This window comes from Artibeus jamaicensis, unplaced genomic scaffold (genome assembly GCF_021234435.1).
Source record: "Artibeus jamaicensis isolate MK-2021 breed Jamaican fruit bat unplaced genomic scaffold, CSHL_Jam_final contig_388, whole genome shotgun sequence".
Lineage (NCBI taxonomy): Eukaryota > Metazoa > Chordata > Mammalia > Chiroptera > Phyllostomidae > Artibeus > Artibeus jamaicensis.
In genome coordinates this window covers 5,765,076-5,787,480 of record NW_026521813.1, presented here as the reverse complement: position 1 = coordinate 5,787,480, position 22,405 = coordinate 5,765,076, and the positions used below count along the sequence as shown (strand labels likewise).

Genomic DNA, 22,405 nt, shown 5'->3' with positions numbered 1-22,405 from the left:
TTTAAAGTTTATTAAAGGAAGCTGAGAAATAGTATAAACAGTTTCTTTCCTCCTGACGACAGCAACCCGGATGGACAGACTGGGAATAAATAATATTTAAAAGGCCGTGGAACGGCCTCATTTATGAAAGGCTAATAATGGTAATGCTTTCGTAATATGACTAACTATTTTGTGTAGTTTTCATTCTTTACAGCAGTGTTTCTTAAGAAAAAAAAGAATTACTTGAAAACAAGTTTTTAAAAAAATACAAGCCTAATTTTTAAAATTAAATTCAACAGACATAAAGTCACCCTAACAAATTGCTATAAACATTTTTAAGCACTTGCTATTAATTTCTATACTTATCTATTCTCAGATCAGCAACAAACAGTTCATAGGTGGTACCAGGTCACAGATAAACTCACTTTTACTAATAAATCTATATTAAAAGCAAATTATAATGGGATTAATTCTCTGGAAACATGATGGACTCAGAACAAGAATGGTTGTGATATTTTGACAGCTGGAGTCAAGTTAGGATAACCTGCTGTCTCCAGCTCTACTACAGATTACAACAAGGCTACACAGAATAACCTCTTCCTGGACAAATTCTAACTCCCAGCTTCTAAATAACACACAAATACCACTTCTTCTATTTCTGAATAGTCATCATACAATTAAATGTTTTAAATCCCTTCCATGTAAACAGTCCAGACACTCATTTTCTGAAAATTAAATCCTAAAGAATTTAAAGAATTAAATTCCTTTAAGCATTCATTTGATATCTCCCCCAATTACAAGAATAGCACTTTAAGAAATTTAAAATACAGAAATTTGTGAAGAAAAAAATTGTTCATCACCCAATACCTACAAATGAGAGTTTTCATCACACACTTAAATGTCAGTTATAATACTGACAAACATTTTAAATGTTTGTCAAATGTTTTAAAATACATTTAAAACATTTTTATTTCTTTCTATTTTTACCTTGTATTTTTACATGGTTGTAAGTATGTTATGTAATTTTTATATATTTTTTCACCTAAATTACCTAGTAAGCATTTTCTCCATGTTTCAGGATACTTTTAATATCTGAAAAATATGCCACTTTGTAGATTTTTTATTATGTACATATCTCAAGTGATATCACCCGTTATGTGTTGATTTTTTTAAGCAATCTATATCTGAGTCTGATTTTTCTAACAAGTTCAAGATAAAACTCAAATATGTGTTTAGTACAGTTTTGAAAACAGTAAGAGCACAATAAAATTTAGCTTTTCTTATTATAGTCATCTATCAGAAGTCTGATTGTTCTGTAAAAACTTAAATATACAATTTTTAGGCATTCTCGCTTCTCTATATTCCTAAAATCCTGAGAAATAGTGTCTTTCTCCAAGCATACTTTGACTAGCTTTATTTCTTTTACACTTCTGGTTTATTCCTGACAAACATGTTGATAATGAAAATGGTCATGTGAAAGTATGGAACTTTATGTCAGTGTACCTACACAATTCAGCATAAAGCAGGCTTATAATAATGATCTTACCATTTGTTTGGACATTGACAACCATATTTGGAAGCTGTAGGGCATGTTGTGATTCAATCTTCTCAATTCTATTGCCAAATCTCTGATATATCCACTTTTCTCCATTCCCACTGTCCTCATCATAGTCAGCACCATCATTGTCCTCTATTTAACACAGTAAAAATCTTAGGTCAGGTCTTTCACCCCATCACACCAATTTCACTCTAGGGTTCCCTGTATCCATTCTCCACAGAATAGTAAAAATTATTTTCTTAAAACATATTTCTTGTTTTATGGCTGTGGCTCATTATTCTTAAAATAAAATCCAAGCCCTTATCATGACCAACAAGGCCCTATATGATCTAGTCCCTCCCTGATCTCCAGAATGACCCCTGCCTTTTCCTCCCCGACCCCCTCAGGTCTTTCATCTCCTTGAGCACCATCAAACTCTCTCCACCTTGGGTATTTGTTCTGTCATTTCCTCCATCAAGAGTATCTCTCTCTTCCTCCCCCTTCCCATGATTCATTCTTGTCATTTAGGTTTGGGTCTCCTGGGAGACACTGCCCCTAAATTCCCTGTCTAAAGTAAGTCACCCCAACTATTCTGCTTACCTCCTTCACAGCACATGTAACATCTTATATCCTTTTCTCAGTTACTTGTGATTTTGTCTTTCCTCATCTGTGTATAAGTTTCATTGGAGGCAGAAAGAGTTTATGTGTTCATCATAAAATAGCAAACTGCCTAGGTTACGCTGCATTTAACAAATCAGTCTTGAGTAGGGAAGAAAGGTCCACAGGCAATCCTCTGGGGCAGGTAAAACCCCAGGGAGCAGGCAGAGTGGAGTCAAAAGACTCTCAGACAAAACTCCAGTGAACACCATTATTCAAGAGATTGAAAGATTAAAAGGAGCCTGCAAATAAAACAGGAGAACTGGAATGAATTGCTCCAAAAGGATTTTAGGTGAAAAAGTAACCTAATCATATCCAAACAAATACTGGTTGAGTATCTACAATGTGTATTCATTATGTCAGAGGATTCAGATGTAGCAGCTCTATCTAATATATAGAAACAAACACAGGGAGGCTGCCAAAATGAGGAGACAAAGAAACATGGCCCAAATGAAAGAACAGATCAAAATTCCAGAAAAAGAACTAAACAAAATTGAGACAAGCAATCTACTAGATGCAGAGTTCAAAACACTGATTATAAGGATGCTCAAGGAACTTAACAAGGACCACTACAACATAAAAAAAAATCTAGTCAGAAATAAAGGATACACTAATTGAAATAAAGAACAATTTACAGGGATGGACAGTAGAGTGGACGAAGGCAAGAATCAAATCAGGAACTTGGAATATAAGGAAACAAAAAACAATCAGTATGGCAAGAAGAAAGAATCCCCAAATGAGGATAGTGTAAGGAGTCTTTGGGACAATTTCAAGCATACCAATATTCACATCATGGGAGTGCCAGAAGAGATAGAGCAAGAAACAGGAAACTTATTTGAAAAAATAATAACAGAAAACTTCTCTAACTTGGTGAAGGAAATAGACATACAAGTCCAAAAAACAGAGAAAGTTCCACACAAAATGAACCCAAAGAGGCCCACCAAGACACATCATAACTAAAATGCCAAACGTTAAAGACAGAAAATCTTAAAAGCAAGATAAAAATCATTACCTATAAAGGAGCTCCCATAAGACTGCCAACTGATTCCTCAAAAGAAACTTTGCGGGCTAGAAGGGATTGGCAAGAAATATTCAAAGTGTTGAAAAATACAAACCTAGAACCAAGATTACTCTACCCAGCAAAACTATCATTTAAAATCAAGGGATGGATAAAGAACTTTCCAGACAAGAGAAAACTAAAGGTCTTCTCTAAGACGAAGATCAATTGCCCTGGCTGGTGTGGCTCAATGGATTGACTACTGGCCAGTGAACTGACAGGTTGCTAGTTCAATTCCTGGTCAGGGCACACATCTGGGTTGTGGGCCAGGTCCCTGGTGGGGACATGCAAGAGGTAACCAACTGATGTTTCTCTCTCACATGTATGTTTCTCTCCTTCTCTCTTTTTCTCCCTCCCTTACTGTCTCTCTGAGAATAAATAAAATCTTTTTGTAAAAGATGAAAAACATTAACAAAATACAATGGCAATAAATACATATCGACATTTGATTTAAAGAACAAAATAAATGAGAGAAACACAAAGAAAATCATAGATACAGAGAATGTTCCAGTGGTTGCCAGATGGGAAGGGGGAGCAGGGGGATGAGTGAAAAGGGTGAAGGAATTAAGAAGTATGAACTGGTAGCTATAGAATAGTCATGAGGATGTAAAATACAGAGTAGGGAATAGAGTAGCCAAAGAGCATATATGCATGACCCAAAATAATTTAAAATTAAAACTACATATGTGTTGCCCTGGCTTGTGTAGCTCAGTGGATTGAGCACAGGCCTGCAAACCAAACAACTGTGGTTTGATTCCCAGACAAGGCACATGCCTGGGCTGCAGGCCAGTTCCCAGAAGAGGAAGCACAAGAGGCAACCATACATTAATATTTCTCTCCCTCTCTCCTTCCCTTCCCCTCTAAAGATAAACAAATAAAATATTTAAAAAAGAAAACCCTACATATGTGTCTGAAGATTTAAGTAACACAAATAATTAGGTGAAAGTAGGGAAAAAGCATGTAGAAAAAGCATGGGGGGAAATAATGTCTTTTTTGCTAACATTACGTTTGACAGTAACCATTCAAGAAAAGTTCTCCTCTTGTAAGGCTTATCCCAGTAAAGCTGCTTAGGTCAGTGTCTGTCTGGATTACCTGCAGCCTAAATGCCAACTCTGTAAATTAAACCTGTCAAGTGACAGCTTTGCCATAGCATGCATAACCAACCTTTAAATTTATTTATATTCCCCTTTCTCTGGTCAGATTAAATTCTCCTTTCCTAAGCTATTTTTCCTTGCTTCAGATTAGGACATTATTCAACAAGTTCTAAACAATTACACAGAGACAGTGGCCCTCCTGATTTCCAATACCCAAATGATTTTTATTCAGAACAGCAAAGAAAATTTTTTCAAGTTGACTGAAAATAAGAAGAGTTTTCTCATACTAGATTCCTCCAGGTACCAGTATGTAAATCAGTCATAATGGCATGCTATGAAAATGTTATGAATTATCATAGGTTCATAATAAGCTCTTTATTAAGTATCCCAAGGAAACAGTTTTTTCCAGAATTAAAATGGAAATATTTTGCCTGCTATATCACATCTTAACACATACACTGAACCTCCACAGCTGTAAATATTGGGTTGGCCAAAACGATCACTTGGCTTTTTTCTATAAGATGTCTCTAGGAGTGCTTAGTTGTCTTTAACTTCACTCAAAACAATTTTGTTAGATTGTATTGTGACAGCTGTCATATCAGCATGCATTAAAAAAAACCCATCAGAACTGGTGAATATGTGTGTAGCAATTTTAATATTGAAGATGAAAGAAAATAAGCAACATTTCTGGCATAGTATGCTTTATTAATTCAAGAAAGATAAAAGCACAACTGAAACACAAAGATTTGTACAGTGTATGGAGAAGGTGAAATGAGTGATGGAACTTGTCGAAAGTGGTTTGCAAAGTTTTGTGCTAGAGATTTCTCACTGGAAGATGCTCCACGGTTGGGCTGACCAGTTGAAGTTGATAGCGATCAAATTGAGACATTTACTGAGAACAATGAATGTTATACCAAGCATGAGACAGCCAACAAACTAAAAATATACAAGTCAATAAAATTACTAGTGAAACAGGAAAATGTGTCTTTTATTTTACAGAAAAGACCACACAAAATTTTTGACCAAACCAATATTATAAGTAGTAGGAATTCTAATGTGAAAATACTTTTTCATCTAATTTGAAGACTTACCAAAGCAATTCTCAAGTTTGCATTTAACTTAATTAAAATTAGACATAAAAAGTAAAAGGAAGAAAATAGTCATAATAGAGATTAACTAAAAAGAATTTTTAAATAGACATTTTTTTAAGTTTTTGAAAATTGCCATAATTTATCTTACAGAGAAAACATGATGTCTACTGACTGAGCTTGATGACTTAATAAAATGTTTATTTCAGATCCAGCAGGATTCACTTTTCTAAAGATATTTACATTTTCAGCATCTACCTTGGTGGATGACTGACTGTTTCTATGTCTGACACATACAAAACAATAGTCCAAGTGCAGCTATTGGCCTATGGACTTTGTTCTTGAAAGGTTTGTTGTGACAAGTTCAATAGCTCATCAGAGATTTCTGTCTAAAATGAGTACAGAAATGAAGGTGCAGCCTTGCTGTTTGGTTTTTATTATTTATCAAACTTAATTAAAAGACAATATCTTCATCACAAGAAAAAAGTTGTAACCATGTAAAGGGACAGACATTAGCTTGATTTACTGTGGTGATTTATTTCTGAATTTATTCAAATATCATATCATAATTTTGGACACTTGAAACTGTATTATATGTCAATTATTCCTCAATTTAAAAATCATTACACAAAAATATATAGATATAAAAAAACTATAAAACTAATTTTTAAAAATTTTTTAATTGAGAGAAAGGAAAGGAGATAGAAGAAGAGGAGCACTGATGTGTTGTTCCACTTATTTATAGATACACTGGTTGATCCCTCACCAGGGTCAAACCCATAATCTTGGGGAATCAGGTGGCACTCTAACCAACTGAGCTACCCGGCCAGGGCTAAATCAATGTCTTAAGGGGAGAAAACTAAGTCACATTTTAACATAAAGCATGTATTACTTTTAAATTTACACACTAAAAATTATATGCTCACAGTAAGTATACACTTCTAAAACATTTTCACAATCACACAAGATTAATTTTTAATATAATATAAACAAGGCTGTTCTGTAATACCAAAAGGATAATAAATTTTTTTAATATTGGTATGAACCATGGTTGTATCCCTGAGTTTTTTAAGGGAATATACCTAAGATCACCCTTGCACTAGTATCCAGAAACCCAGGGGGGTATTTGCCTCTACTAAGTACATTGGCACATTTATTCCTTGCAATCTGGTGGGGGGGAGCGGTAGGTTTCTGGGTTGGTATTATCACATTTGATCTTTCTTCATTGCTATGGTAATACTATTGCTATATTAATGTTTTTTTATCACGCTTCCTCATAACCCCCACTGACTATTCATAGCCCTAAAGATTAGAACCTAAACAATATGAGCAGAATGAAAGGAATGAAATCCTCCATTCCTTTGATATGGTTGGTATAACTGGAATCATTCAATGTTTACTAGATCTGTTGTCTTTGTAAGAATTTTCCTTCATCACCAGGATTTGCTGATTTGTTGTCTTCCAGTGTTTCATCTTCTATAGAAACCTTCCTCATAATGCTTTCAACAGTCTTCCTTACCTCTCAACTGTTCACTTTTACAATTTGAACATGCTGATAAAAAGTCCTGCCTTCCTCGAGCGAGGCAGCAGCTGGCAGTCCAGGTCCCACATTTGCATGCAGATAAACCAGGAGGAACAACTGGGGAGCAAGACAGACTGCGCAACCCAGAGTTCCACCTCCAGGATATAAAGCCTCAAAGCCTCTGACTGGAAACACTTGTGTGGGTTGAGACAGCAGTGGAAGAAACTCCCTACTTCACAGAAAAGTTCACTAGAAAGACCCACGGGCTCCCAGAACATACACAAGCCCACCCACCCAGGAATCTGTACCAGAAGGGCCCAATTTGCTTGTGGGTAGTGGGGGAAGTGACTGAAAGTCGGCAGAGAGTGCAGCAAGGGGCACTGTTCCCTCTTGGTCCCCTCCCCCACAACACAGCCACTAGGGTTGCCCCACCCTGGTGAATACCTAAGGCTCTGCCCCTTACTACATAACTGGCACACCAAGACAAAAGAAAATTGGCCCAAATGAAAGAACAGATCAAAGCTCCAGAAAAAAATATAACTAAGTGACGAGGAGATAGCCAACCTATCAGATACATGGTTCAAAACACTGGTTATTAGGATGCTCCAGGATCAAACTGGGTACCATAACAGCATAAAAAAGACCCAGGCAGCAATGAAGGTAGCATTATGTGAAATAAAGGAAAATCTCAGGGAACCAACAGTGATGGGAAGGAAACCAGGACTCAAATCAATGATTTGGAGTAGAAAGAATAAAAAATTGAACCAGAACAAAATGAAGAAACAAGAATTCAAAAAAAAATGAGGAGAGGCTTAGGAACCTCCGGGATATTTTAAAACATTCCAACATCTGAATCATGGGAGTGCCAGAAGAAGAGGAAGACCAAGAAATTGAAAACTTATTTGAAAAAATAATGAAGGAGAACTTCCCCAATCTGGCAAAGGAAATAGACTTCCAGGAAGTCCAGGAAGCTCAGAGAGTCCCAAAGAAGTTGGACCCAAGGAGGAACCCATCAAGACACATCATAATTACATTAGCCAAGGTTAAAAATAAGGAAAGAATCTTAAAAGCAACAAGAGCAAAGGAGACAGTTACCTACAAAGGAGTTCCCATAAGACTAGCAGCTAATTCTCAAAAGAAACCTTTGCAGGCAAGAAGGGGCTGGAAAGAAGTATTCAAAGACATGAAAGACAAGGACCTACAACCAAGATTACTCTATCTGGCACAGCTATTATTTATAATAGAAGGGCAGATAAAGTGTTTCCTAGATAAGGTCAGGTTAAAGGAGTTCCTTATCATATGAAATGTTAAAGGGACTTATCTAAGAAAAAGAAGCTAGCCCTGGCTGGTGTAGCTCAGTGGATTGAGCACAGGCCTGTAAAGCAAAGGGTCACTGGTTCAATTCCCAATCAGGGCACATGCCTGGGTTGCAGGACAGGTCCCCAGTAGGGGACACATGAGAGGCAACCACACATTGATATTTCTCTCCCACTCTTTCTCCTTCCCCTCTCTGTAAAAATAAATAAAAAATATTAAAAAAAGAAAAAGATAAAAAATATGAACAGTAAAATGACAACCAACTCACAGTTCTTAACCACCAAACCTAAAACAAAAAACAAATTAAGCAAACAACGAAAATTAGAATCACAGAAATGGAGATCACCTGGAATGTTATCTGTTGGGGAAGCGAAGAGAGGGAGAAAACGTACAGAGAATAAGTAGCATAAATGGTAGGTAGGTAGAAAATAGACAGGGGGAGGATAAGAATAGTATGGTAAATGTAGAAGCCAAAAAACTTACATGTATGACCCATGGATATGAACTAAAGGGGGAGGGCATGCGGGTGAGAGGGGGTGTGCAGGGTGGAGGGGAAGAAAGGGGGGGGATATGGGACAACTGTAATAGAATAATCAATGAAAATGTATTTTTAAAAAGGCCTGCCTTCCATATGAGCGCAAGCACAATGTTTTGTTAAGAAGTAGCTTACAGCTGGGCATCTTGTTTAGCAAGAGAAGTCTTCCATCTTAGGGTTTCTTCTGGAGCATTGGCTGAAAAGAGATGTTTTCTTACTCTTGGATGTCTGAACCACTATTTGCAAGTCTGCTGGCTTAGTCTGGAAATCCTCTGTTAATCAATATGGATACTGATGCTCCAAGTGCATATCTATAGAGTTTTAAGTCCTCAGACTACAAGAGCCTCCTGACTAATGTTGGGATGCACTTCTGTTTTTAAGTACCAGCAGCTTAAAACTTACTGGGATGTGTAGAGCAGCACAACAGTGAATCATAATGGCACAGAACACACAAACATGGCAGCTGCTATACTGGCAGGCCCATGACTACTCAGAGAATTTAGTGAGCAGGTCAGAAAGACCACACTTAATCCTTGTTTAAAGTGTATCCTTTCTTTCAATAGCAAAATTGTTCTCTAGTTTTTCATCTTTGAACTATACCCTTTTTAAAGTAAAACGAGGTGGTACCTCATCTGAGAGGTTAAGGCCTCTAGAGGCTGGCTAGTCCACTTGTGAGTTTTGAGTGCAGCTTTTAGAGCTTGAGGAGCATAAGTGGCTGGACACTTCATGTCAGCACTGCTCACGGTAATTATAGGATCTGTGGATCACAAGGCTGGCAACTTTTATCACAAGTTCTACAAGGAAACTGCCTAGTACTGATTTTCGCTCTGCTTACCATTTGCTGAATTTATATCTTGTCCCACCGAATTCATTTTCTGAAAAGTTGTTATATGAAAGTTTTTATATTCCAATTAGCCCCACTCTGTTGACCAACTTTTGTAGTGAGTGACTGACTGAATGTGTTTTCTGACTACACTGTTACATTGGTCAAGTTTTTTCATTACATGTTAATTCTGTTCATGATACAGCACCAATATTTTCTCCCCAGGTAAAATATTAATGGCTCCCCATTAATATTTTAACTTTGTCAAAAGTTTTTTGCTGTGTAGACCTTTCAAATTTTATGTAATGAAATCTGTCCTGTTTTTGACTTGAGTTCCCTGACCTACTTAGGAACGCCCCTCCTACCCCAAGATTTCTTTTTAATCCTCCTATACTTCTTAGGACTTAAGATTTTAAAATCCTTTCTCTTTTTATAGCTTCGTTGTGAAGCAACATATCTTTTTCTCAAGAAGCTCTTTAGTTTTTCTTGATTTAGATGGGTTCAAAAGTTTCCTCGGCACAATTTCTTTAAAATGAAAGAAAGAGCGGGGTTCCTGTAAAAACCGGAGCCAACTCTTTTTGAAAGCACTTACTTTGTTTACAGAGTATGTTTATAAGTTGAATAACTATGCAACCACACTCTCCAAATAGAAGTTCTAATAAATCCTAACACACTGCAGTACACTGAGGAACACAATTTTCTCCCTAAGGCCCTCTTTACTCTGCTCAGTGAAAACAGCAAACAAAAAGCCTCAGTGTTCAGTAGGAAACCGAGCTCTTCAAAGCAGGTAAAAATCCTGTTTACTCCTTCCAGAAAGCAGAGGAGAAAGGGTTTTCAGATTGTAAATGACAGAGTTGCCCTTGTGTAGCACAGGGCAATTTTGATAAGGCTCTACTTCTTCAGGGCCTAAATTATGAGGACAGTGAGACAACACGACTGAAAATGAACAAAAAGAAAAGCTTTAGCTTTGACGCAAGAGAATTACATCAGGCCTTGACAAAACGTAAGATTCTTTATAAAACCTTCCTTTCAGCAGGCTTTTCACTATCTGTGACAAAACATTAAGTGAATAGCAGTAAAAAGGATACATGTGGTTTCGAAATGCCACAGTTGAGCCAACTGCAGTTGCCAGCGTCCATGGTATTGGAGACCTGACCAAAAAAGACTATAGGGAACGGAAGGTTTTATCTGCATCACAAAATACTCTCGCTGTCAAATATAAGATAACTTTGTTAAGTTCCTGCTTGACAGTGCCCCCGGCGACAAGTATTCACCTTGTCTGAGTCTCCCGGCCGGGTCATTAAAGGTGTTGAGTCATCGGGTACAATGATCATGCGACATAAAGATTATTTGATGACGGAGATCGCAGGGGGCTCAAGTGCCAAGGTAAACTGCTGGAAAAGACGACCGTGGTTATGACTTGGGGTAGAAGCAAGCAGGTTTGAGGCTGAGACACGGTTCCAGTCCTAAAAGAATTGTATTTTAAGTTTGAGGCAAACTTCCAGCCTCCCATGTCACGTGTGCACTCCACAGTAGTTTTAAGAAACAGGGTTTGAAGCGCTATCCCTTTCCCACCCCCGGCTGAGTCCACCCACGCCTCCTTGGTCCGTTCTCCCCCTCCCCCGCACAGGAGCGCCCCGCCATTCATCAACCGGTTCACACCGGCAGCAGCCGCCGCGCAGTGACGTCTGCCGGAGGCGGACTTCCGCCCCCGCTCAGCAGCGCTAGGCGGGGGCCCCCGGCCGTGATTGGTAGCTGGGGCTCCGCTCTTTGCGCCGGCTATAAAAGGGAGGGTGTGTGACGCAAAAGCGCCTCGGCGCGCGTATTGGCTCCGTCGACTGCGGGCCGGCTCGGCTACGCTCGCTTCTCGGAGCCGTTCACTGCATGGTAAAGTCTGCTACCGCCGTCGCTGTCTGCAAAGACTTCGCCGCGCCACCACGACCGCCGCCGCCCCCTGCCCTGCAGCCGCCGCCACCTCTGCCATCTGTGTCGCCGCCGCCTCGGGACCGGCTGTATGGTTAGGCCACAATCTTCAATGAGTAAACATATTCCTGTGAGTATCCGTCGTACCACCGCCTCGCTGCCGGGACTCCATGACCGCCCCCCTCCCGTCCCCGCCGTCGCCTTTGTTCAGTGCCCGGCGTCCGCTCCACGGCGCCCCGGCCCGCAGTTTCGGTGGGTCTGTGGCGGGAGGGGGCCAGACTGCCGACCTGTGGTCGGCCGGTGGCAGCTAACTGCCGGGAAGCGGACGCTGGGGAACCCAACAAACGGCGGGCGGTTGGCCTCGGAGGCACGGGCGACCTCGCCCCTGTCGAGCCCGGGGCGGTGGGGTTGGTAGCGCTAAGCCAGCGCGGCGGGCGGGGGCGGTAAATGCCGCCGCAGAGGGCCGGGCGGGGCGGCACAAAAGCGGCTTTGTGACTGCCGCCCCCACCCTTGGCGACTCTGGTCCGAGCCCGACGGGCTCCAAGGCATCCCGAGGCCCCCTTTGTTTGCCCGAAAGAGAGCGGCCCGCCCGGGGAACTGGAGACGTGGCCCGGGGTGGGGCGAGGGCTGCGCGTGTCACTGCGGACTCGGGTACTGGCTGGGCGCGGCGGCGGCGTGGTCGCCACCAGAGCCGGCCGGCGTGGGGTAGGCGGGGCTGCTCACAGTCTCAGCCGGGAGCTCTTGGGGGGCTAGCGCGGGACAGAAGCCGTGTGAAGCCACCTTTGTGCTCCACGGTCGGGACCCGCGCCTCAAACAAAATGGCCTCGGCGTCCGCGCCTGACTGAAGGCGCGGTGCGAACCCGTGATTGCGGCGTGGAAAGGGGGCGCCACGGGCGGGCCCCGTGTGCGCGGTGTGAGCCGAGCGGACACTATCGGGGGGCCGTCCACGAGCTGCAGCCCTGCGGGGACTGGAGCGAGACTGTTAGGTGAGAACGCCGACTCCCTGCCCCGCCTTGCTTCCTCAGTCGCCACCTGGTAATTCGAGCTCTTCCAGATTTAACACCCCTCTTTGAGCTGTGGATAAAGGGAACAAGTTGAGTCTTGTCCTTTTCTCGGGGCAAGTGGGTCGAGAAATGGCCTTGGAAACATCCAGGGCTACTGTTGCACGGAAGCGAGGGAGTCCCCGGCCGGGCACCAGCACGCACTTTCCTTGCCAATCTTGGAATGGCCCTGGATGGCGCCTGTTAATCGGGGACTGTTCCTGAACTCCTTGGTGTACTGTGTTATCGCCTCCTGTTGACTTGTGGCAACATTAGCCAAACAGAGCCGGAATTTCTAAGGTTTGTCTTTCTGTCCATGGAAGCCTCTTCCATTCCAAAAGTATTAAATTGTTATTTGCGCTGTAATTGTCGACCTGCTTGGGATCCAGATTCTGAGGCAGAATTTTGTTTAATGGCAATAAGCTGAAAACCGAAAGGCTAGATCATCCTCGAGTGCAGGCATTATTTCATAACATGGCTTTTTTCTAGATGCATTTCCTAAAGCATAAGTAAATGTGGGACAAAGTCTTCAACGAAGTATTTACAAAGTGGTTATACAGATTGTCTCTTTGCAGTCTGACAAGCTAACAGACAGAACTTGTTCTTTTCCGCCGTTTGTTTTTGTGATTATATGCTACTCATAGATGAGAGGGAGAGATTCCCTGGTATTTCCGAATTGCCTGTTTTAAGACTGGAAGAGAGGCGATAGGTATCAGTAGTCACTGCTGCTTAAGTGGAAGTCCCTCCCATCCGCTGGGTGGCTCCACTCAGTAAAAATAATCAACTCACTAAGTAGATTATTTTTATATTGCTTTCTCTGCTTTCTGAGCAACACGAGGGGTTGCTCAACTGCAACAGAAATTTTAGCTGTTACTTATGGATATAATGGTATGAAATAGTCTTACTCATAAATTAGCTTACAGTCGTAAAAAGATAGTACTTGGAAATCGGAATACTAAGAAGTTGTTCTTCTTAATACTTCACAGAGTCATTGCCCTTTACAAATACTTAAATTTAGGGTATGTCATCAGAAATATGCAAGAAGACATTTATATTCAAAGGAAGTAATATTTAGGATTTGAGGTGAGATTATATACTTGAAATTATTTCCAGGTTACTGCAGTCTGTTTGCTATAAGAGCAAAATCCTTAATGATAATTTAGTCACTAGTTTTTTAACCCAACTAGCAAGTAGGTGAAGTAACAATCTCCAAGGGCTCATTTGAACAAACTTGGAATAATAAAACTTATCTTTCAGAAGGACCTTTCGTTCTACTGTTTGACAGAAAAATGAACTGGGTCTGACTTGCTATATCTTTCTGTGATCTGCTAGATTTTCATGTGGGTTATTCTTAAAAATTTTTGGAAAGTTCTAGAAACTATAACATGGGACTCTTTTAAGGTATAAAGTGAAAATAGTAGCAGACCTTTTGAATTTAATTTTAAGACATTTAAATGCTTATATTTAAGTATAGAAAATTAATGGAAACATGTTGCAAAATTTTATTTTATTTGGTAGTTTACCCGTAAGAGTTCTCTGTATTAGATCATTAGATTGGTAATTTAACCATTTTAAGTAATTAATTTGTGAATGCTTATTTTATGCCTATTGATTAAATTATAATTATCCTTGTATTTTGTAGTTCTGGTAAAAATGGAAAAGGTAGCTCAGACCCAAATTTGAAAAAGATGGTTGTATACTTAATACTTTAAATACTTTAAATACATAACCTTTTGCATTGGAAAACAACTTTTTCTCTCTTTTTCTTTTAAACAGCAGTTCTGTGGTGTTCTTGGTCACACATTTATGGAGTTTCTGAAGGGCAGTGGAGATTACTGCCAGGCACAGCACGACCTCTATGCAGACAAGTGAACTGTAGAAATTCATTACTGCTCCGCCAAGAAGCCCCCATAAGAGTGGTTAACCTGGACACAGAGTGTTGAATTGAAATCTGCAGAGCATTTTACAAGATTTCTGACCTGGATGGGGTAAACCTCAGTGCACTTCCTTTCTATTGCCTCAGTATTACTGGATTGAAGAATTGCTGCTTCTTGTTAGGAGGTTCATTTCATTTCCCATTACTTCCAACTTCATACTCAAAGCACTGAGAATTTCAAGTGGAGTATATTGAAGTAGACTCAGTTTCTTTGCAACATTTCTGTATTCAATTTTTAAATTCTTTCATAACTGCATTGAGTGTTTTTTAACTAAATTAACATGGCTCGAATGAATCGCCCAGCTCCTGTGGAAGTCACATACAAGAACATGAGATTTCTTATTACACACAATCCAACCAATGCGACCTTAAACAAATTTATAGAGGTAAGGTTTGATACTTTTTGATTGTTTAACCTGGTTGCAGTTTAATAGTGGGGCTTTTTGTCTAACAAAATACTTCGGAAAATTATGAGATGTACATGCCTGCATTTTGTAATTTCCAAAAAATGTAATGTCTTCCTTAGGTTGTAAAGGTAATTTATTTTACACATTTCAACAAGGACATGTACTTGACTTACTTAGTTTAGGTTTTAAGTTAACATCTTGTTTTTGTCTCAAGTTTTCTTAATTTAAATTTGTGTTTAGACAAAAAGTAAATTTGTATGAGGACAATGTAACAGTACGGTTCTTGCTTACGTGAAATTTATAGGATTAAGGCTGATATGTTCACCTATCAGCTTACCAAATTGGATAATATCATGAGCAACAGTTACTTTATGTCTTGGACTCCAGTTGATGCCTACAATCCAATTTTTGGTTACTAATTCTACTTCTCCCTGGTGGTTGCTAGATAGCCAAAACTGTCTCACTGCCTATCTATTTGGACTATAAGGAAGGAATGTAATGCTGAAAATTTTATTTGGATGTATACATCAGTTTATGTGTGTAGATGCTCAGAAACAACAGTTAGGCCTTCCAGATCACAGAAATACTTGTGATAACAATCTGTATATTTTTAAAAGAAGAGTTAAGATTTTAGTAATAATGCATTACAAATCTTGTAGCCTATAGTTTTAATGGGTTTTAGTATACTTTTAAGGCTCTAAATTACACATTTTACTGCAAATGAGCAAAGTTTAAACACTTAAGTCATGAGTGATTCCTTTGGTTCTGTTTACGTTTACCTTTATCTCTGAGTTGCTTCTAAGCCTGTTTTATTTCCCCAACTATCCATGACTATAAACGACTTAGGTCTATGAAATGAAAGGCCATGGGGATTTTATAATATTCCCTTTTCCTTTCATGCTATTCTAGTGTTGTCACTTAAAACAAGATTTCACTTCCTTGTTAATGATTTTTTTTTTAACTGTCATACCTGTGGGAGAAATGATCAAAATGATAAATGGTGATATCGTATGAAGACTTCATTGAGTATTTTGTTATATGTGTTTCTCCAGGAACTTAAAAAGTATGGTGTTACCACAATAGTTAGAGTATGTGAAGCAACTTATGACACTACTCTTGTGGAGAAAGAAGGCATCCATGTTCTTGTAAGTATTTAATAATTTCTATGTGTTTATACTGCACTACAAGTACTACAAAAGTATTCATGTAAACCATAGACTTTAAAAAGGTTGATTTTTTAAGTTTTATTAAAATTTGAATATCTGAATTTCAAAATAAAAGTGAAAGCTAAGCAGGGATTTGAAGTAACAAGATTTTTAATAAAGATTAAGCATTTGCATGTTGATGCATTTGAAAATATTTGAGTGAAAGAAATTTTAGAATTATTTGTGTATTTATATTAATCTAAAATGCTTAAATATTCTTTTAGGATTGGCCTTTTGATGATGGTGCACCACCATCCAACCAGATTGTTGATGACTGGTTAGGTCTTGTAAAAATTAAGTTTCGTGAAGAACCTGGTTGTTGTATTGCTGTTCATTGTGTTGCAGGCCTTGGGAGGTGAGTGAATTTTTTTTAAATTGGTTTTAGGGTGGGTGGAAGGAGGGAGAGAGAGACATCAATTTATTGTTCCACTTATGCATTCAGTGGTTGATTCTTGTATGTGCCCTTGCTTGGGAATTGAACCCTCAATCTTGGTACATTAGGTCAACACTAACCAACTGAGCTACTTGGCCAGGGCAGTGAGAGAATTTCTTAAATCCAGTTGATGATTCCGGTTTTTATTTTAGTAAAAACTTGATACTCCAGTAAAAACTAAGATATCGCTTCATGAATCAATTTGCTTTGTTATATTACTTACTGAACTACATTTAACAGTAGGTGATTATAACAGAATAATGTATTTTCCATTATAGCTGGGACTAACATGCTATAGATGGAATTTATGCTTGACTCTGGGCAAAATTAATTGTAGTATTGTGTGTTTTAGGTTACATTTGTGATACTGGAGTCATTTTCCAAGCTTTATTGGGGAAAAGGGTCTTTAAGTTAGTTTGCATATGGTGTATTTTTTGATAGGGTCCGTGATCCTAGAGATTTCTAAATTCAGTAGGACTTCATTTGGCATTACCCAGAATGCCAAAATATGCATGTCCAGATTTATAAATCACTTACAACCACATTATTCCTTTACTGCCCACCAAAAAGTCCTGGTCTCCTGGTGAGTAAAGTGAAAATGGCCCTGGGAATTTGTAGTGCAGTTGTGTCACGGTTTCATTGATAATAAAACAAAGCAAATTTCCAGAAGATCTTCAGGAATGGAGTTTATGACATTTAAAAACATTTTCCATTTTTTTGAAATGGAAAATAGTTTTTACTGCTTAGAATTTTGGGGAAAATTGTCTGTAATTATCAAAATATACCATCTCACCTAAATATTTTCATGATTCCCTTCCAGTAATACAAGTTTTCACTTGTAGACTTAACAGTAGTTAAGGGCATAGTTCATTTTTGGTTCCAGATAAAACCAGGCTTTGATACGAAAATACTAGTACTTGAAAGTCAGCATTTACTGTACATACTACTTACAGGATGTGTAGTGAAGAGTATATATTGAGAAATGTTTAGAATATTGAGTTTTCCAGGATTTTATTTTATTTTATTTTTACTTATTATTTTTTTAATGCTTTATCGAAATTCTTGCTTTACCAGAGCTCCGGTGCTTGTTGCCCTAGCATTAATTGAAGGTGGAATGAAATATGAAGATGCAGTACAATTCATAAGACAGTAAGCATTTAATGACTTTTTTCTTCATTAAATGTGAGTTTAATTATATTACTATGAAAGCAATTTTTTTTCCAATAACCAGTCTGACCATTTTTAACATGATGTTAGAACTAGGGGCGGGGGGGACTTTCCTCTTGTTTTCATTTCATACATTATATGTATGTCCATGTTTCTGCATTAAAACACAGTGTAATAATCAAAAGATGAATTGCCACAAGAGAGGTTATAATTGCCTATAGCACAGTGAATCATTATTATAGAGGGATTATGCCTTAATTACTTACATCTTTTGTTTTTTCCTTCCAGAAAGCGGCGTGGAGCTTTTAACAGCAAGCAGCTTTTGTATTTGGAGAAGTATCGTCCTAAAATGCGGCTGCGCTTTAAAGACTCCAATGGTCATAGAAACAACTGTTGCATTCAGTAGAACGGGTGCCTGATGCCATTGCTTTGGAAGTGGAACTTGAGATAGGACCTAATTTGTCATACATATTAGCCAACATACTGGCTTGGTAAATAAATCTAATGAAGCTTTCATAGGAGTACTGAAAAGCAGTTCTACCAGGCCACAAGCTCGACAGGATTACCACCTCTATGTTTGGGTTTCAGTCAGCCTATTGTTACACTTAACGAAAGATTCTTACCCTTCAGCTTTAAAATGTGCTTATCAGTTGTACCAGTTGACTTTTTCTGAAATCATGCAGTATTGAGTTATATCTTTAAATTTATTCCCATGCCAGAATTGTATCAATATATGAGATTTAGAAAGATTAGGTGCCAAAATGTCCAGCACTGTACTTGTATATTTTTAGTATCATACAGAACTAAAATCCCAGGAACTATGAACACTCTGGACCTTATGTGTTTAATCCCTTCAGTCATTTCAAACAAAGAAAGTAGGGCCTATCTGGTTATTTGCCTGCTCACTTTATGTTTACATCTCCCACATGCAAGTATACATCAGGTTTGCTCAACTTATTGATTTTTATACCAAGTCTTAGTGATTATTTAATGTCTTTCTATAAATATCATTTTGTGCTATTGTGAAAAGCCTCCATTTTGAAAATCTACATTGTACAGAAGCACATGTCTTTAATGTCTCCAGACAAAAAGCCTTACAGTTAATTTAATGTTTGCACTTGGGGTGCAACTTATAGGGAGGGCCTGAGAAAAGAACGGGAGGGGGGGCTATTGAGTATTTTTAGTAAAATATTGCCTTTGTCTTGTGTGGAATATGTAGAATAATGCTCTTTAGTAAATATTTTTTTAAAGGTAAAGGTAGAGATGCTTTGTTGTAGCTGAAACAATTCTTAATCATAAAAATTCTGAAATTATATTTGTTTTCATACATTCTGTTTACCAACTTTTGTTTGACGTGTGATTTTTTTCTTCCCACCCTCTCTTGCAAAAAAAAAAATGGGTTTCTGCTAATGAATTGAGCAGACATCTAATATTTTATATGCTTTTTGAGCTGTGTAACTTAATATTTGGATACTTGATCATTTGTTTTATTATGTAATTGATAAAATGGTGATGTGTATTAATGTTAGTTCAACCATATATTTATACTGTCTGGGAATGTGTGGTTATAGTTCTGTGGGAGAAATAATTTGTCAGTGTTCACCAGCTTGTAAAAAGTCTAGTGCGAGAGCTTAAACATCTAAATAAATAATGAAATGCATTTATCATCACTGACATTGTTTTTGCTTAAAGTTAACTTTAGAAAACGTTAAGACTGAATTGCATATTGCTTAGTACCATTTGAAATAAAAGTTTGTCTTTTTTTAACAAAGATTAAATGAAGTTAGCATTCTCGTAAGCTTATAGATGCAGTTTGTTAGGGTCATGAGAACTGTAAAGTGCTTTCCATTATAAGCTTTGCTTTTTAAAGGTTTAGATAACTGAACTATTGCGTACTATACTGTACTGATGAGAAACAGTATATAGTAGGGGAAGTCTTTGATTTTCACCAATTTCAACAATTAGTAACTGGTTAAGGGCAACTTCTGAGCCTCGGCTTTCTCATTTACAAATTAATAATTGTATAGGTTTTTAAAATTATTTTCAACAAGTATTTGGCACAAGAGGGTTTAACGTGTTAAAGCTTCTTTCAAAATCTGAAACGTCTTTTTGCGTACATAGTTTATGTTAATCTGAAAGGGACTGAAATCAGATATCCTTGTCTGATTCTTTTTTAAATAGCAGTTAAAACCAAATAAAAGACTCAAAATTTGAGTAGAAAACAATACCTTGTGTTTTCAGTATTTTACTTACATCTGTTCATGGCAGTTTAACACTTAATATACTCCATTCTTGAAACTTAGTGCAGGGCAAAAAGATAAGGGGGGGCAGGTATCCTTGGTTCTTTAAAACTTAAATATGTTGGACCTAAATTATTTAACCTAATTTTTTCCTCTTTTTTTTTTTTAACTACACCCTACTTTTTAAATTTATTTTAGGAGTGTGGAAGGGCAAAGAAAAACATCAATGTGTGGTTGCCTCTCACACACCCCCAACTAGGGGCCTGACCTGCAACCCAGGCAGGTGTCCTGACTGGAACTTGAACTAGAGACCCTTTGGTTCACAGGCCAGTGTTCAAGCCACTGAGCCACACACCAAGCCAGGGATAATACACCCTACTCTTGAGAAGAGAATTTTGTGTAGATTATTAAATGATAATTATCACATAGCCCATAAAAACAGCATTTGTTTTTATTGAGAGGAGGTGCCATCATTATTTAATGAAACATACTGAGTTTGAAACAGTTGGCAATTTTGGATTGTCTCTATCAGGCTAAAAATTTATAAACCTTATCTGTACAGTGATGAGGTTTGCTTTCTATCCAGATATTTTTCTCTCTTTTAAACGTGACTAATTTTAGGAATACTCACTCTGGGAGATTCCTTATATACAAGAAAGCAGAAATAAAAGTGGAACTTGTTCATAGGAAGTTACCAAATGCTGTTCTAAAATTTGGTTACCGGGTTTTGAACAAGTTTCTTCAATAGGATGATGTAAATAGTGACTAGTTGACAAGGTTTGTGTATAGGAACCATAGCATGTAAGTTACATGATTACTGAAGCAAAACATAAATGCAATCTTTTAGTTGAAAGAAAAACAAGTGCCACTGCCACTTTGCAGAACGCCATAGCCTCCCTTATTCCTAAAGCCCCGCTAGCCTAGGAAGGACAGTGCTTTTTCACACACACAGCTCCATGTCTAGAAGCAACCTAGCCCAAGCATGCAATCACATCTGGTCTCCCCCTTCCAGCCAGAGCACTTGAAAAGGATGTGGTTCCCCATCTTGGGTTCAGAATCTCCATCTCTGGGGTCTATTTTAAATCCAATTCAGATACAGTTCTGTGGCAGAGAGTATAAAAGATTTTGGTCACCAGTGAGCAGTACCCCAACGCCCTTTCTGTAAGAGAATGCTTTCTACTGAAGTTTCAAGCAGTGTGGTTGCGAAAAGAACTGGAAGAAGAGCAAAATTTCTTTACATGTAAATAATGAAGTTAGTTTTTTTAAAAAAATGTAGTGTTTGCTGTACATACTTACATCCCCTGATCCCTTGAATATGCTTCCTTATATCCAAATGAAAAAGGCTGATTTTAAAATGTCCAACACAACGTTTCTGCATTATGTTTGGGATAAATAGCCTAAGCAGAATCTTGCAAGGAAAGCTAAGGAGAATATTTGCCTTCATGAATTAAATTAGTTGTATACATTAAGTTTAGAGTGGAAGAACTAACAATAATTCTGTAATTTGGTATATATATTGCCAGACTAAACAGTTAATGTGTACTCCCGTATAAATTGATGATAATCCTTTATTCCAGTTTTATACATAAGGGATTTGAGCTTCCAGACAGATGACAAGCTGATAAGTGATAGAATTCAGGGATTTAAACTTTTGACTAACCACAGATAGGACTATATGTGCATGATCAGCTTTTATGTAATCAGTTAAAGCTTTTATATGAGTTTGACTGCTCTTGTAACTCATAAATCTCATTTAGATTGAACCTTCCTTGTATTTTTTCAGAGAAACATTTTTTGTAGTAAGGATAGGCCAACATAGACTACAAGATAACACCCACCTGAAAGTTAATTGGATTTATTTCTCACTTAAGCTTCATATCCATTTCGAGGACCCATGCTGGTTGATCATCTACTCTCTGAAACAGTGCTAGTTGTGACCCCAAAAAAGAACCTCGAGGTGGCAGGGGTGGAGTTTCTCACATTTAAGTTCTTGACTAATAAAGCATAACATTTCTGTTCAAGTCATTGGACAGAACTGTTCACAAAACACCCAGCATAGGGTATGCAGTCCTCTCATGTGCTGAGATAAGCCAGAGATACACTGCATTAGTAACTTACAACATCAGAGTTTTAAAAGTGGACTTATTTTTAAAAGAATATATCCACGGCCACATCCCTTGTAACTAAAATATCAAGCATAAAGGGACAAAGTTCCTATGCAACCACAATAGATGTCATGAAGTTTAGGCACTAAAGTGAGCTTATTAGGGATTAATAAGTTTGTGTTTAAGTATATTTAATCTTATTTCCAATATAACTTTAGCCAGCTCTGGTAATTTGATTCCCTGCCAGACTAGAGGTGGCAGTTAAAATGCAGAGCACAGGGGAGAGAAGCAAATGAGTAAGATGTACTGTGCTTGTCAACCTTATACTGAGAGAGATTAT

At 38.2% G+C, this 22,405-nt stretch overlaps 1 protein-coding gene across 1 annotated transcript; it reads left to right on the top strand.

The window, feature by feature from the left end:
• The first annotated feature begins 14,789 nt into the window (after positions 1–14,789).
• PTP4A1 (protein tyrosine phosphatase 4A1) lies at positions 14,790–19,390 on the top strand. The gene is made up of 5 exons (XM_037136047.2): positions 14,790–14,894; positions 15,968–16,060; positions 16,345–16,475; positions 17,628–17,702; positions 18,009–19,390. The coding sequence occupies exons 1-5, from the start codon at positions 14,790–14,792 to the stop codon at positions 18,124–18,126; spliced, it is 522 nt and encodes a 173-aa protein (XP_036991942.1). The 3' UTR covers positions 18,127–19,390.
• The last annotated feature ends 3,015 nt before the right edge of the window (positions 19,391–22,405 follow it).